We start from the raw sequence: 17,165 nt of genomic DNA on the forward strand, positions 1-17,165 counted from the left end.
TTTACCACATTAATTGCAAATTAACAAATTCTGATTTTTTATAACAAAATAAAGGTATTTGCATGGCATTCACGTTAAAAATGTATCAATGATGGCACATTAAGTCGCGACTTTATAAAGATTCATGACTAAATACGACAAAACACTATTAGTAAATTGATTTTGTAGGCTTACATTTTGTGGTGTGTAGAATTTAAGTCTAAAAATCAAAATGTTGTTGCAAATACCTTCGTTATAATATTAAGGGGCCGAGTACCATCGAAATTCTCATACATACTATACTATTTAAACACTAAAAAATATTTTTTGTGTTTAAATATTTTGTAGTAAATTTTTACGCAGGTACCTAGGTAATTACTATTTTAAGCTGAAAAATAATTCAAACATGTTAAATATTTTCGTATGAGAAAATGATTTCGGTATTACGATGGTACCCGGCCTCTTAACACGACGAATTTAGAATTTGACTCCTTTTATAAAATAAATATTTGGCCGTAGACTAAACGAGTACATACGCATACAAATATATATTATAAAGGCATAGCTACAGTAGCACATTAGCTATTGAATATTGTTGCATTTATATACTTTTAAAAAGTACGAGCTATATACAGAAAGGTTTAAAATTCAGCATAAAACAGTAAAATTTTCGTCAAAAAATGCTTTTCATAAACCGTCTCCTTTTTGGAAGTCGAACCAAATATAAATAACAGCTAAGAAAAACTGTCAACTGATTGGTCGAAATCGGGTGAGAGCTATGTTATTGGCCCTTAGATTGGGCGATTGTTCCCTTAAATATTTAAATAGATGTGACAAGTGTAAAGATTTATCCCCTTACTAATAAAACACAACTGATTAGATAAGCAATCTACGGCCTTTCTACGTTATTTGGTCGGATTATGTCATTCATGTCTGACACTAACTTGACATAACCAGACTAAATAACGAAGCCTGCCATCTGCCTCCGAATCGATTTCTCTGATGGCACGTGCTATCTTTGTCCTTCCAGTTACATTCCTAGCACATCAGATAAAGATGGCAACATCCATTTTTATTAGTAAGGAGGTTAGAATAACCATAGTTAATTCGACCCAACGTGTATCTTTTAACCTACACTATGAGTATAATTTCGGTGGTATTACCTTTTTCACGATTTACCAAAAATATATTATCTTCCACATCTAAATTTTGTCTTTAAAATTGTCTTCCAGTGTGCTTCGACCTTCATCTGTAAAGTAAAGAAACATTTCAGTAGGAACAAAATTGGGTAGACAAATAGTTATCTTCCCTACCCTACCTAATAAAGTACCTAGCATTTACTAAAATAATAAAACAAAGATATTGTATGTAAGGTTGTATTGCGCATGTAAATAGCTACGAACTGACCAAGCGAGCGGCCATACGAGGCAGCCTCGGACATTTGGCGCAGTACGCATGCCGCGCGAGGCGGCCTCGGTAGTAAGTTTTAATCCGAGGCTGCCTCGCGCGGGAAGGCCGAGCCACCGTAAGGCTTAGCCAGCATCATGCTCAGTTTAACATGAAACGCACAACTAACACGCAACGAATAAGAGGCAAAACACGACCGTCTTGAGTGAGTGCGGCAAACGTACCGAGGCACCTTTGAGCATCGACAAGAACCGACAACGCTCGGCTAGGGCCGCGGCACGCTCGGGCGAGGCAGCGCGTGCGTTTGTCTCGAGCGAGGCACGTCTTGACCGACCGCGGATTTGCCTCGCGTGGCTGCTGGCTCAATCAGTACCCAGCTAATGTTTTCACGCAGCAGCGATGTTATAACCGCTAACTGTAGGAATGTTTCTTAATTCATAAAAATCTATTTACGTAGATAATGTTTGCTAAACAATAGTGAGCTTTGGTCTAAAGCTCATTTTTATTTACTTGTGCTTGATAATATGAAATGGCGCAGTTAATAATATAATAATAATATGAAATGGTCAGCGCCGCCAGCGTCACACCCGCCCGATACGCCACGGGTATACGCAGATGTGTACGCGTCGTCATGGCAACAGCGTGTATTACGTCATCGCGTCGTCATAGCAACTCACCGTGCGGCGCCAACGCGGGCAGATGCGGCGCGTGCACCAGCCGCCGGTGCGCCTCGGAGCCGGTCAGCGCCGCCAGCGTCACGCCCGCCCGGTACGCCGCGGGTATACGCAGATGCGTACGCGTCGTAATGGCAACAGCGTGAACTACGTCATCGCGTTGTCATAGCAACTCACCGTGCGGCGCCAACGCGGGCAGATGCGGTGCGTGCACTAGCCGCCGGTGCGCCTCGGAGCCGGTCAGCGCCGCCAGCGTCACGCCCGCCCGGTACGCCGCGGGTATACGTAAGTGCGTACGCGTCACCGTTTCCATAGAACCCGTGGAACGCCATTCCCGAATCGCGTTTACTACTTGACCTGAAAATATTAGTTGTTTAATTCCAAGGATATTTTTTAGCACACAGTTAATAATATTGCGTAAATAAAATTGTTTGCTGTTAACACAATAATGTTAAAAAAATTTTGAAACAACCCCCGATTAAAAGTTCTAATAAGTGTCAGGAAACAGAATGCAAACTAACTTACGCAACTTACAACACCTCTATTTTTTGTCGGGGGTTAAAAACAAATACGGTAGACTTGATATTTTGCCTCCTTGCGTAGAGGGAACGACAAGCCGCGACTATAGCGCTATTTCGCTCACACATCACAGCCTTATTATGCCAGCTACACTCACCAAGCACGTTATACGTGTGAAATCGTCGATCGGGCACCGCAGCAAGCGGCGTTAGATCCGTGCCGGGCGTGAAGCGAGACAGAACATCGCGCGTCCGCACTAGCAACGTAGAGGGCGCTGCTAGCCGCGGCCATAGCGCCGTCTCGCTCACACACTCGACCGGGTTGGACAGATATATCCCCCGGGGGCTCACACCCCACACCATTTGGTGATGCCACGCGTCGGGTATCTCGCCCTCGCATCCCATTTGAAGGTTTAAAGTCAGGATCGGTACCGCTCCTGAAATTGAGTACACAGTCAAGTTCGATCATAAATAAAACACCATAATTTGTTTATTAGTGTCTTATTTGGGTACTCATTTATCAATTCTACAAAAAATGTGCTTCACAATATTACAGATTACACATTTTGAACACCAATAACAAAGATAGAGTAAGTTGCAACATTAAACAATTCATTTTAAATTTTGAGGCATTCAGTTTCTCTACATCTATTTACAGTAAGGTTTGATATCATCAAAGAATAGACAATCTACATTTACAGCTAATAATCATATTATAATTACTTACCGAGTGAAATCCAATCAGCCAACCAATGAGACAGCGACACAACTCTCTCGGGGTATGTGGGGAAGAACCTCGCTGTGACCAGCCCGTCCGAGGCCTTGTGTATACCGGACACCAGGTCCGCAGCCGTGCAACCAGCAACAGCCCGGGAGAGAAGATACCTGAGAAGGTAAAAATACTAAACAGTCTACCAAAACAACTAGTACTTAAGTTACTAAAATATAAGCAAAGGCATCGAATACGAAACTTATTGAAACAACATTTTATGCAAAATATCTGTAATTAAAATTGTCATTTCCTAGAGTAGTAATATAAATGTAATATTATTTAAGGTAGAGATAATATATCATAGAAAGTTGTCATAGCTATTATAATATTGTATTCTGTCACAACTAACAATTTATATTAGTGTGCTATTATATAGAATAAGCAACTCCTTACAACTTATAAAATCTCATATGAGATTACCATTATAAGTATTGTATAAGTGTTGTGTTTGGCTTTTGTTACTCGAAATAAACAGATTTTTTATTTATTTATTTTTATTAGAAGTAGAGAAGGTTGAAACTATTTATTATCTATATATTTCTATATACATATTATTTCTTTTTGTCATATAATGCAAAGTTTCAAATAAAATTAAAGTTCAAACAGAGAATCAAATCACAAAACTTCATAAAAAAAGTACAACATTTTATGAAATTTCGTGCTTTTTGATTATATCTTACCTGATCAAAGTAGGTTAATTGTTAATTAAACATATGTATTATGCTTAGACTGGGTTGCACCAACTAACTTTAACTTTGACTACAGTGCAAAATGTCAAATATTTGGGTAAAGTTAAAAATGGACGCCATCAAGACGCCATATTTAACCATAACCATAGAGCTCGACAAGGTTTTAAATGCACGTGGCGAAAAAAGGAACTAACGCTGTCATCATACAAAAACGCCATTTTTGACAGTTCTCCTTTGCCAGCAGCGCCCTCGCCCACGAGCATTTATAACCTTGTTGGATCAGCTGTCATCTGTCAATTTCTCCGGACAAAGTTAAGGATAAAGTTAAAGTTAAATTTACCTTAACTATAAGTAACCATAAATTTAACTTTAAATTTAACTTTACCCACGCCTCTGGTGCAACCCAGTCTTATTATTTATCCAATTATCTTCTCTTTTTTCATATGAAGAACGAGAGTAGATAACAAGTTTTAAACAGGTGTGTGGTTAGTTCTTACTTCTTATATAAACGTTTAATCTGAAGTTCAAAATGCGAAAGTTATGATAGATTTAAGTTAAATTTTAAAGATTTACCTGGGTATTGGGGCATTATTAGCTCTCTGCCTCGTGCCAACTGCAGCATTAATTCGGTCCACGTTCCAAGGTATACCAAGTGCAATCTGAAACATTTAATAAAAACTTTGCAATCTCTAAAACACTGATAAGCAATAACATTGATTTACTAGTTTCATGTTTTATATTTTTGGGACCTATTTCATTTTTATAGCCTATGGTCCAAACTCGGCAATACTTTTAAACAAGAAATTGTTTTATATTAGGTTGGGCAAAAAGTTTCTTCGCATTTTATATAAATATTCAAAAGGTTTTTTTATAAAGTTTATTTACAATTGACTAAAGTATATAGGAATAAGGAATTACTTCATGGTACCCTAGACATGGGAAAAGGAGTAAAGGTAAACAGAGAAAAAGGTGGGCTGATGATTTTAAACCAATTGCTGGAGTAACTTGGAGTAGAGTGGCCAGAGACAGACGAGAATGGAAGAGGCTAGAGGAGGCCTTTGCCAAATGGCAATCAGAAATTGATAAACTTAGATAACTTAGTATTTTAAAAACGTTACTGTAATTCTGAAGTAAAGGCTATAAATAAATAAATAAATAAAATAAAGTATATAGGTGCCATTTTGTTCGATAACTTTTTGCCATCTTGTTGGTAGGGACATGATCCCATTGCTATAAAAATTTTGGGGCTTCTGATAAAAAAATCACAAGAGGACTGCCAAAACCACATGGGTTTTGGCAGTCTTCTTGTGATGTCAACCTGACACTGACTAAGGAATTGTGCAGTGACCGAAACAGGTGGAAATCTGAAGGTGCAAGGTCAGGACTATACGGCGGATGCATTAACACCTCCCAGCCAAACTCCCGTAATTTTTGCTGAGTGGCTAATGATGTGTGAGGTCTAGCGTTATCATGGTGAGAAACCACACCCCTTCTGTTGATTAATTCAGGCCGCTTTCTCTCGACTTCTTGCTTTAATCTCATCAGTTGTTCGCAGTACAGTTCAGAATCGATGGTCCTGCCTGGCGGTAACAGCTCATAATGAATAATGTCCTTCCCACTCCCAATAATGTCAATCCCACCACACACACAGCATCACCTTGTTGCGAGTTAACTCGGGTTTCGCCACAATCTGTGAAGCCTGACTGGCCTTTGACCACGATCTTTTTCGCACGTTCTTGTCGTACGTGATCCACTTTTCATTATCAGTTATCAGCTTCTTCGAAAATGGTTCGGTTTCATTACGTCGTAATAAAGAATCACAAATGAGTACACGGTTCATTAGGTTTCTTTCAGTGAGCTCATGAGGCACCCAAATATCGAGCTTTTTTGTGTACCAAGCTTTTTTCAAATGCGCCAAAACCGTTTTGTGGTCAATCCCCATTTCTTCAGCTACATCGTAACTACTAATATGCCGATCTTGCTCCACTTTAACCCCATATAGTTTGGGTCTGTCCGTCTGTCTGTCTGTCCGTCTGTCTGACCGTCTGTTTGTCCGTCTGTCTGTCCGTCTGTCTGTTCGTCTGTCTGTCCGTCTGTCTGTCCGCGATTTTTCTCAGAGACTATAAGGCCTACAAATCTGTAATTCGGCATGAATGTACATCTTTTATATACTTTATATAAATGGAATATACAATCATAAAATATTATCTATCTATACTTCTTCTATATCTATACTCTATATACTTGTAATAAAATCGTAGAGGTAAAATTTTTGTAAATTAAAAATAAACTTGAAAAAACGAGTCAGGGGCATAGTAGAAGAGTAATAGAACACATTTTAACTGTTTTTGAAATTTTTGTTTCTCTGTCTGTTTGTCGGTTTGTCTGTTTGTCTGTTTGTACAGGCTAATCTCTGAATCCGCTGGACCGATTTCAATGAAATTTGGCATGATGATACCTTACATCCCTGGTCAACATCTTAGATACCGACTTTTTAACCGACTTTAAAAAAAGAAGGAGTAAATATTTACTTTGCTGTTTGTGGTCAGATTTTCAAAATTATTTTTTGTTGTATAGATTGCCCGAGCTTGATACCATGTTTACAATCAAATCAGCCAAGTGCGAGTCGGACTCGCGCACGAAGGGTTCCGCACCGTTATAGAGAAAAAATAGGCCAAAAGTTGTGTTTTTGTATGAGAGCCCCCCTTAAATTTTAATTATATTCTAATCTATATATATATAAATGGATTTTCAAATGTGTTAGTCGCGCTAAAACTCGAAAACGGCTGGACGGATTGGGCTGATTTTAGTCTTAAAATATTCGTAGAAGTCCAGGGAAGGTTTTAAAGTGACACGAAGTTCAGCGGGACAGCTAGTTGTATTATTAATTATTAAAGTACACATATAATGAAGAATTCTGTGAAAAATTCAACTGCCTGCCTGTTGTCATTATTGATATCAAGCAAAAAAGGCCAAAAAAAATTTTTTTTTTTTTTTATGAAATAAGGGGGCAAACGAGCAAACGGGTCACCTGATGGAAAGCAACTTCCGTCGCCCATGGACACTCGCAGCATCAGAAGAGCTGCAGGTGCGTTGCCGGCCTTTTAAGAGGGAATAGGGTAATAGGGGAGGGTAGGGATGGGAAGGGAATAGGGGAGGGTAGGGAAGGGAATGGGGTAGGGGATTGGGCCTCCGGTAAACTCACTCACTCGGCGAAACACAGCGCTAGCGCTGTTTCACGCCGGTTTTCTGTGAGAACGTGGTATTTCTCCGGTCGAGCCGGCCCATTCGTGCCGAAGCATGGCTCTCCCACGTATGTTTGTTGTATGGGAGCCCTCCTTAAATATTGATTTTATTTTGTTTTCAGTATAAATTGTTTGTTATAGCGGCAACAGATATACACAATCTGTAAAAATTTCAGAACTCTAGCTATAAAGGTTCTTGAGATACAGCCTGAAGAAGACAGATGGACAGACAACGAAGTCTTAGTAATAGGGTCTCGTTTTTACCCTTTGGGTACGGAACCCTAAAAATAGTGACTTGATAAGTAATGGAATTTAAGGAACTCCTCGAAATTTACAACGACAACCAAAGTGATTACCAATTCTAGCAAAGGTCGATCTTTAAAACTTTTCCTAATATTCGTAAACGATTATCCAAAGCCTGGATGGATATTGATCACTGTGTATCTCAATTCGTTACCGGCCATGGAAATTTTAAAGTCAAACTTTACGGATCTAAGTGAATTGGTCGAGCACATAGGTAGAAATGGTAGAATATGTACGACCGAAGGCAGTATGTTTGAATAAACCTCTCATCATGTTCTCTGGGAGAGTTTTTTCTGCCAAGACGAAAGAACTACAATGCTAGACAACCTACAGTGTAAATCTGAAGCGACATCATACTACGGTGATATCGTGGACAGCGCTATAGGAACTTAATCCGTGCTTTCAAGCGTTTTTGTCACAATTATTATTGGCTGTTGTCTAACACAACAAATTCCAATTTGTTTCCTTTCGAAGAAAGGATTTTTCGAAACGATAAGTATCTAAGGTTTCCTGGGTTTTTGATGTAAATTAAAAATGTCGTGTGTAAATCCAAATAAAATAGTAGTAGATGGGTGTTCAATTTTCTAAATCTCGATTTTAATAACATACATTCACGCGGACGAAGTTGCGGGCAACAGCTAGTCCATACTAATATTATAAATGCGAAAGTATCTCTGTCTGTCTGTCTCGCTTTCACGCCAAAACTACTGAACCGATTGCAATGAAATTTTGTACACAGTTATTCTAGAGTCTGAGAAAGGACATAGGCTACATTTTGATGTGGGAAAATATCTTATTTCCATAAAAATATCGATGAAAATGAAATCGCATTGCGCGTGGCCAGCGCTCATCCCGGGGGTCCTGGGTTCGAGTCCCGCAGGCGGAACAAAAAGTTTTCAATGTTCCTGGGTCTTGGATGTGTATTAAAATAAAATTTCAAAAATCTTAAATATATTTTATGTATAATATTATAAAAAATCTAGAAATATATCGATGCAATGAACATTTTAGTTCTAATACGATTCAACAGATGGCGTTTTATTTTTTACTTCATTGTAACATAGAACTAATCATACTTATTAGTTACTAGCTGTTACCCGCGACTTCGTCCGCGTGGACTTCAGTTTATAAAGCGCGATGTCAACAAAATTGGTGTCAAAAGCTTTTATAAAAAAACCCTGATACCCCTTAAATCAATACAGCTGTGCAGTGTGCATTAAACTTTATATTTTATGCCAAATTTTAAAGCTTATTTAGCCCCCCAATTACACAACTTTACCCATAAACTATTTATCATTGATAGGTTTAAGGTTACGTCACTGCACAGATAAAGTACTGAGTTATTTAATACCGTAGAATAGATATAACAATCGAAAAAAAATCAAAACTTAAATATAAGATGATACCACCTCTTATAGAAAGACTTTAGAGCAAGCGTCAGCGCGATATAGAAGACGCACGGCGCCATCTATTATGAATTTTTGGAACTAACTTAATTTGAACAAATTTACGCATTTTCACCCCCTGACAACCCTTTTTTCCAGTAAAAAAGTAGCCTATGTCCTTTCTCAGGCTTTAGACTATCTGTATACAAAATTTTATTACAATCGGTTCGGTAGTTTTGGCGTTTGGCGTGAAATTGAGACAGACAGAGATACTTTCGCATTTATAATATTAGTATAGATTATGTGCAAACTGCACAGCTGTTTTTGTGTATTTTGATGAATTAAGGGCCGCGCTACACCGGAATGGCAGCGGCGAGGCGAGCACTTTCTGCAACGCTGCCATTCCGGTGTACCGCGGCCCTAAGAGGGGTACCACTTACCAGGGTTTTAAAAAGTTTTTAAATTTGACACAAATTTTGTTGACACCGCGCGCTATAAACTAAAGTCCACGCGGACGAAGTCGCGGGCAACAGCTAGTTGAAAATAAACTTGAAAAAATGAGTCAGGGGCATGTTAGAAGAGTAGTAGAACACATTTTAACTGTTTTTGAAATTTTTGTTTCTCTGTCTGTTTGTCTGTTTGTACAGGCTAATCTCTGAATCCGCTAGACCGATTTCAATGAAATTTGGCATGATAATACCTTACATCCCTGGTCAACATCTTAGATACTTTTTTTAACCGACTTTAAAAAAAGGATTAATGTTTACTTTGCTGTTTGTGGTCAGATTTTCGAAATTCTTTTTTTGTTGTATAGATTGCCCGAATTTGATACCATCCTTACAAGCTAAATCAGCCAAGTGCGAGTCGGACTTGCGCACGAAGAGTTCCGTACTGTTATAGAGAAAAAATAGGCCAAAAGTTGTGTTTTTGTATGGGAGCCCCCCTTAAAATTTAATTATATTCTAATTTTATTATTAATCATAGAAGTACAAATACAATTAAGGATTCTGTGAAAATTTCACCAGCATGCCTGGTTGTCATTATTGATATCAAGCAAAAAAGGCCAAAAAAATCATGTTTGTTTTATGGGAGCCCCCCTTAAATATTGATTTTATTTTATTTTCAGTATTTGGTGTTATAGCGGCAATAGATATACACAATCTGTAAAATTTTCAGAGCTCTAGCTATAACGGTTCTTAAGATACAGCCTGGAGACAGACAGACGGACAGACAACGAAGTCTTAGTAATAGGGTCCCATTTTTACCTTTTGGGTACAAAACCCTAAAAACGGTGACTTGATAAGTAATGGAATTGAAGAAACTCGAAATTTACAACGACAACCAAAGTGATTACCAATTCTAGCAACTACACGGTCGATCTTTAAAACTTTTCCTAATATTCGTAAACGATTATCCAAACCCTGGGTGGATATAATTGACCACTGTGTAATGTGTATCTCAATTCATTACCGGCCATGGAAATTTTAAAGTCTACAGATCTAAGTCGGTCGGTCATCGGTCGAGCACATAGGTAGAAATGGTAGAATATGTACGACCGATTGCAGTATGTTTGAATAAACCTCTCATCATGTTCTCTGGGAGAGTTTTTTCTGCCAAAACGAAAGAACTACCTACAATGCTAGACAACCTACAGTGTAAATCTGATGTCGAATACTGCGGTGCTATCGTGGACAGCGCTATAGGAACTTAATCCGTGCCTATAGGCGTGTTTGTCACAATTATTATTGGCAACAGTCTAACACAACAAATTCTAATTTGTTTCCCTTCAAAGAAAGGATTTTTCAAAACGAGTATCTGAGGTTCAAGTTTCCTGGGTATTTTGATGTAAATTAAAAATTTCGTGTGTAATATAGATCCAAATAAAATAGTCGTAGATAGGTGTTCGATTTTCCAAATCACGATTTTAATAACATACATTCACGCGGACGAAGTTGCAGGCAACAGCTAGTATTTTATATAAAATATAAATGGAATATAAAATCTTAAAATATATGGTACCTCTCATACACATCAAGCGGGGGTGATTTATTTTTTCCGCGTCCACCCCACCATTCAGTCTAGCTAGGTCTCATTTTCAGAAAATGCTATTTAATCGTTTTATCAGGCAATGTATATTTTCATTGCCTTGCAGATTGCAAAAATTTGAAAAAATTTCTATGAATACTCACAAATACATTAACAACAGCGGTGGCGCCGCAAGCTGACGTGCCGATCTGTGTCACCTGCCGCTCGCACGCCTCGCGCTCCGACCACACCATGCAACGCGGCGGCTCCACGCACGTTATGTTCGAGCGGCCCGCTCCGTCCGACTCCTGCTGAAAATGAAGAGTAGATGTGATATATCGAAAATAGGCTTTAATCTATTTTACATTTTGATTCAAATGTATGCAGAAATATTAAAATAGATGTGATGATAACATATAAAAAAAAGCTAAATAGTAAATTTCGATTCAATTTGATCCTAATTATAGACAAGTACTTGCCAGTTGCCTATAATAGAAGAAAGTGCTTAATAACAGCATACTTGTTACTCGATGTATTAACGACTCTAAAATCTACATGGCTTACAAACCAAATTCTATCATACAACATAGTAGAATACATTTTATAACAACATTATTTTATAACAACATTATTTTACTCCAGTCATACTAACCTTAAGCAATAATATAATTGAAAATAAAGATCCGGAAAAACTATATAATAAAAATACTGACTGGGAAAGCTTCCGAGATTACAATGACGAGAATTTAATGCTTAACATTCCACTGAAAACTGCGGACGACGTAGAAAACGCAACAAAGTATATTACCCAACTGATACAGGAAGCATGTTGGAAGAACACACCATCCCGAGGAACTAATAAGACGAGTTATGACTTTCCTCTTAAAATAAAAAAGGAAATTCAGGAAAGGCGACGGCTGAGACGTGTTTGGCAGTTGAGCAGACTTGCTGCAGATAAAACAGCGTTTAACAGGCAAGCCTCGCGATTAAAATACATCCTGAAGGAATGGCAAGATAAAACTCTAGAAGATCAACTAGAATCCCTAACCGCTACAGCGAAAACGGACTATTCCTTATGGAAAATTACAAAATCTTACAACAGACCTAAGATGGCTAAGCCCCCCTTGCGAACATCTAATAGGTGGGCCCGCTCTTCTCAAGAAAAAGCGGACCTATTTGCTGAACACCTCGAGAAGGTATTCTACCCAAATGAGGTTAATGATACAGAAAATGTAGCTGAAGTAGAATCTTACCTGGCACAGCCTCTCCAAATGTCACTACCCCTTAGACCTATATCGGTGCGAGGGGTATGGAGCACTATTAAAGGACTGACAACTAAAAAGGCACCTGGCTATGATCTAATCACAGCTGAAGTCCTAAAGGAACTGCCAAGAAAAGCTATTGTGTTCCTGACCTCATTATTCAATGGTATCCTCAGAGTGCAACACTTTTCATCCTACTGGAAGGTCTCCCGGATACTTATGATACATAAGGCCGGAAAACCAGCAAACGAGGTGACGTCCTATAGACCAATAAGTCCCATCCTACGGTTTTCGAAAAATTACTCTCAAAACGGATCTTAACCTTATTAGAAAATAACAACACCATCCCAAATCATCAATTCGGCTTTCGACAGAAGCACTCAACAATTGAACAAGTCCACCGGATAGCTCAGATAATTAGAAAATCGCTAGAAAATAAGGAATATGTCTCTTCAGTGTTTTTGGACATCAAACAGGCCTTCGACAAGGTATGGCACGATGGCTTACTTTGTAAAATTAAGCAGTGCCTACTTAATAGCTATTACCTTTTACTAGAATCATATATTATAGAAAAAAAATTTCAAGTCGTAGAGTCGGATTCCACCTCCAAATTCTACAAAATAAGCGCAGGAGTACCTCAAGGCTCTGTGCTAGGTCCTATACTCTACAATATATACACCTATGACCTCCCAACATCCCATGAAGCCGAGACTGCTACTTACGCTGATGACACAGCAATTCTAGCGACGAACGAAAACCCCGTCACGGCATCTGAAAAACTCCAAAATGGACTAAATTCAGTGACCAAATGGCTCCAAAAATGGAGGATAAAAGCCAGCACTACAAAATCTGTGCAAGTCACCTTCACGCTGCGCGGAGAAGACTGCCCCCCCGTCTCCCTTGAGAACACTGTTCTCCCCCACCAAAACAGCGTTAAATACCTAGGCATACACCTAGACAGACGCCTTACATGGCAAAAACATATAAAAAGCAAGAGGGACGAACTGAACATCAAATTCAAAAACCTTCTCTGGGCCTTGGGCCGTAACAGCAAATTGTCAATGGAAAATAAACTGATAATCTATAAATCAATTCTGAAACCAATATGGATGTATGGCATACAACTATGGGGGAGTACAAGTAACTCAAACATCTTAACACTCCAAAGAATGCAAAACATAATACTCAGAACAATCGCTAAATCCCCATGGCTTGTCACAAACACTGAGATTCACAACAACCTAAATATACCTACAATAAAGGAAGAAATTCACTCAAACACAGAGAAGTACAAAAAACGACTGGAGGTCCACCCGAATATCCTGGCATCCTCTCTGTCTAGTCGAAATTATAAGAAACGCCTGAAAAGGAAGGACATTCTTTAATGTTCCTTAATATTGAGTAAACTGTCCACGGTGGTGGAAGCACTCTACCTGCCAAAACCTACATCTCACCTGCTTATAGTTTTGCAAACTGAATGCAGATAAAATTAAAAAAAAAAAAAATTATAACACAAACCTTGGATTAAAATGTAAACTACCATAGCACATAGTTGATAAACATTTCAATATAGGTAGGAACAACTATAAACTGGTTAATGGTTCCTTGAAAGTCATATTAGTGTGTCATAACTCATAACAGTGTCTTAATGTAATAGTTATTTAATGTTATTTACGATTGGATGATGTTAGCCTTCTAAGAACAGATAAGACAATTTTGTTTACATAAAATATTAAAATCTATATATTGCGCAAGCGAAGAACTTTGTATCCCTTTAGACGAAAAATGCGGAAACGTAGGTGAATGAAATTTTGCACAGTTATAGTTTATATGGTGAAGGACCGCATCGAGCTAATATTATTTTGAAATTAGGCATTTATCACACATTTTTTTAACAAATAAAACATTACACACACTACAATACGCACACTCAAGAAGATGACAGATTTTTGAGTGACAAACCTATATGAATATGAATTATACTCTTTTATTTATGGTTGAAGTCTGGTTGACAAGTTAACAAATTGAAAATGAATTATAGGCTTTTTTATTGAATCTTAGATACTATTAGACAATGCTTACACGGCCAGTCTAAGATCAGCTGAGTCTAAGAGTTGAAAAAAATAAATGATAAAAACAATATTTTTTACAAATTAAACATAGTAGTCCTGTCGTTGAAACTATGGTCGAATTTTGACCATTGTGGACCAATACAATCTGCAAACCTTCAAAAAGAAAGCATATTTCCTCTTAAAAGGCAATGCATGAATGCACCTGCAACTCTTCTAATGTTGAGAGTGTCCATGGGTGCTGTAGGAGAACCATTCGCTAGTTTGCCACCATAATTTTATAAAAAAAAATGTGTCATCATAATATCATAATTATGACTTACAGTTGGTACTTCTGACTCCGACTCAGGTTTAGCATTCTCAACCATCAACTTCTTAGCCATGGTCATATGGAACAGCGTAGAGGAGAGATTGACAGAATCAAAAGTCGGCTTCTCTCCCTGGTTTATCTGATATGCATGAGCCGCCTTACTGTGATCCTCGTCATCTAAAATTCCACACTTTATACTGAAATTTTATTTAGAACACAATTTATAATAATTTTGTCACATCTTGGAAGGGTCATCTAGGTAATAGGTATTACAATATATGGTAAAATTATTTTGATGGATAACAAAAAAATTTATCAAAATATTATATTATGTAATAATTTACATTTGCTACTTGTCTAAAATTATCCCATCAATTGAAAATCTATTGTGTCTGCGATTCCCATGATCGAGGTATTACAGTTTAAAAAGTTTTATGAGCCAAAAATTAGTTCAGAATGGTTTAAATATATTTGACTACATTATGACCCACTTGCTAAGATCTGGGTCAGAGTTAACTCCACTTAACCCTGGACCTAGCATAATTATTATTTTATCTCTCTTTTTCTTTATATTTAACAAGATAGATAACATGATTATTTAACCTAGATCTGTAAAAGGGGGCCTATTTTTTAGAACATTTACAACTGTAAAACGAAAAAGCATGAAGTACCACTTACAACTCAATATTTCTCTCGGTGATATCAAGTCCCCACTTGATATATGCATAGCTGCTGGGGTACTGGACACCCAATGAGTCATGGTCCTCCTGACTAGAATGTGTTCACCTCTCACATTAATATGTGTGATGTACGGGCCATACGTCTCACATCTTGTGATTGTAGGATGGTCTCCATGACCCATATCTTCATATTTACTAGATGATGGAACACAGAAGTCATGTGACTCCGCCTCGCTCTGCTTACTCGTACATGGCAAAGCATGTGTGGCCACTGGAACATATTCCGGAGAAGTGCCTCGGATTACAGGCTCATTTTCTTCGGGCAAGTTGGCTGGATCCATATCAACGTCCGGCGTTGATTCATCCCCAGTGTCAACTTCACATGATGGCCCAGGATCAAAGTCCATTTCCAAGAAGTCCATGTCTGGACTCGAAGCTCGAGAGTTGTCTCTGGCATTTTGCTGCTGCTGCTGTACTGGGTAGTTTAGTGGGACAGGTAGATGCTTATCCAACGGAAGACCCATGTCTAAGCTAAAAAACGAGCTGGGTAGATCTGCTAAGTGTTCTCCACCTTTATATGTGTATATACAACCGTCTTCTGAACCGAGGGAGTAGTCATCATTCCCTGTGTCACTCGAACTATCATCATCGACGTTAGATCTATTTAGTTTCAAAGTCGAAGGTCTCTTTCTGTTTTCTTTGACACTACTGTCTGGAATGTTGCACCAAGGTCTTGAGCTGCCACTTGTTGAAGGGCCGTCCGCATTGTAAGTATTTCCAGAAGAATCTAAGCATACTTTATGCCTTTGGCACGCCTGTTTGTCGTAGTTAGACTCTGTGACCTTCTCCCGATTGTTTACCTCACATTTACTACTTGTTGCGACACTCTGTTCGACATTCCTATTAGATGTTTCTAGCGTAACATTATTGTGTTGATTTGTATGGTTGGTTGTGATTTTGTGTGATTGGTTTGTCGCATGCAGTTTCCCCTGAGGGCCGTTCATTGATAATAAACAAGGATTTGTGTCTTGTGACATGCATGTAAACACATTTTCATCCCTGTCATCGTCGGTTCTCTTCGCAGTTTTGCCACCTTTCACTGGCTTTTCTGGATCACCGTCGCATTTGGAAGACTTTCTCGACGCAGTTGAATCATTGAGAGGATCCATAGCTAGTAAATTAGCAACCAAAATTTGTCGGCATCGTCTCTATTTAAGGTTACTGACATTGGCGTTAAAACAAGCAGTTGAAAGGCAATTAGTAAATAAAATGAGGTTCAGTGATGATATGGACTTTTTTCTAGTGTATTTGAAGCACAAATATAAATTTTGATTGTGAAAATTGATATTAACAAAGTAAAACTTGTAAAATTCTAAACAGGACAATGTTTCTTTTGAAAGCACAAGAAAATACACTAGTGATGTGACTTTGTCGACTTGAAATGTCGAAACTCGAAACATGCTCGAAAGTCGAAACCAATGATATTCTCTATGGTCAATGCAAATTTATTTATACTACAATGTGTCCCGATGTCGGGACACATCGGTGTCCGATCCTTTAATGTCATGATGTATGGCATATTTCATCGACAAATTGGCTCTCAAATTTGTCCCTTCTCTCACAATTGTAAAATGGCAGCCATTTTAGTTATTCTCGGGCTTTCACACTAATCTGACCATTGAATATTGATACTTCTCTCTTTAAGTCAGATAGAACAATTTTATTGTGAAGTGTTGGTCAGATTTGTATGAGAGCCAGAGAAAATTTTTCTTTTCAAAGTTAGAGAAAAAAATATTTAAGAGCATTGGCTGGCACGAGCGGCCACGGGTGGCCGTAGACTTCTTAAG

At 38.2% G+C, this 17,165-nt stretch overlaps 1 protein-coding gene across 2 annotated transcripts; it reads right to left on the reverse strand.

Annotated features, from left to right (window-relative positions):
• Positions 1-383: 383 nt before the first annotated feature.
• On the reverse strand, positions 384-16,738 carry LOC121737017. 2 transcript variants are annotated; one of them, XM_042128532.1, is made up of 8 exons: positions 15,317-16,738; positions 14,652-14,815; positions 11,162-11,305; positions 4,613-4,698; positions 3,306-3,463; positions 2,737-3,015; positions 2,238-2,417; positions 384-1,228 (listed from the first exon to the last, which is right to left on the reverse strand). In XM_042128532.1, the coding sequence occupies exons 1-8, from the start codon at positions 16,485-16,487 to the stop codon at positions 1,182-1,184; spliced, it is 2,229 nt and encodes a 742-aa protein (XP_041984466.1). In that variant the 5' UTR covers positions 16,488-16,738; the 3' UTR covers positions 384-1,181. The 2 variants fall into 2 exon arrangements, with proteins under 2 accessions (XP_041984466.1, XP_041984465.1); XM_042128531.1 differs by having other exon boundaries at positions 11,162-11,308.
• Between the last annotated feature and the right edge of the window lie 427 nt (positions 16,739-17,165).

The sequence above is a fragment of the Aricia agestis genome, chromosome 20 (assembly GCF_905147365.1).
Source record: "Aricia agestis chromosome 20, ilAriAges1.1, whole genome shotgun sequence".
NCBI classification, from domain to species: Eukaryota; Metazoa; Arthropoda; class Insecta; order Lepidoptera; family Lycaenidae; genus Aricia; species Aricia agestis.

Coding starts and splice junctions, on each gene's coding strand:
- LOC121737017 (XM_042128531.1), bottom strand. CDS start 16,487: ATGGATCCTCTCAATGATTCAACTGCGTCGAGAAAGTCTTCCAAATGC. Junction 4,699..11,161: donor CCGCTGTTGTTAATGTATTT/GTGAGTATTCAT, acceptor TAAATGTTTCAG/ATTGCACTTGGTATACCTTG. Junction 3,464..4,612: donor AATAATGCCCCAATACCCAG/GTAAATCTTTAA, acceptor TTACCTTCTCAG/GTATCTTCTCTCCCGGGCTG.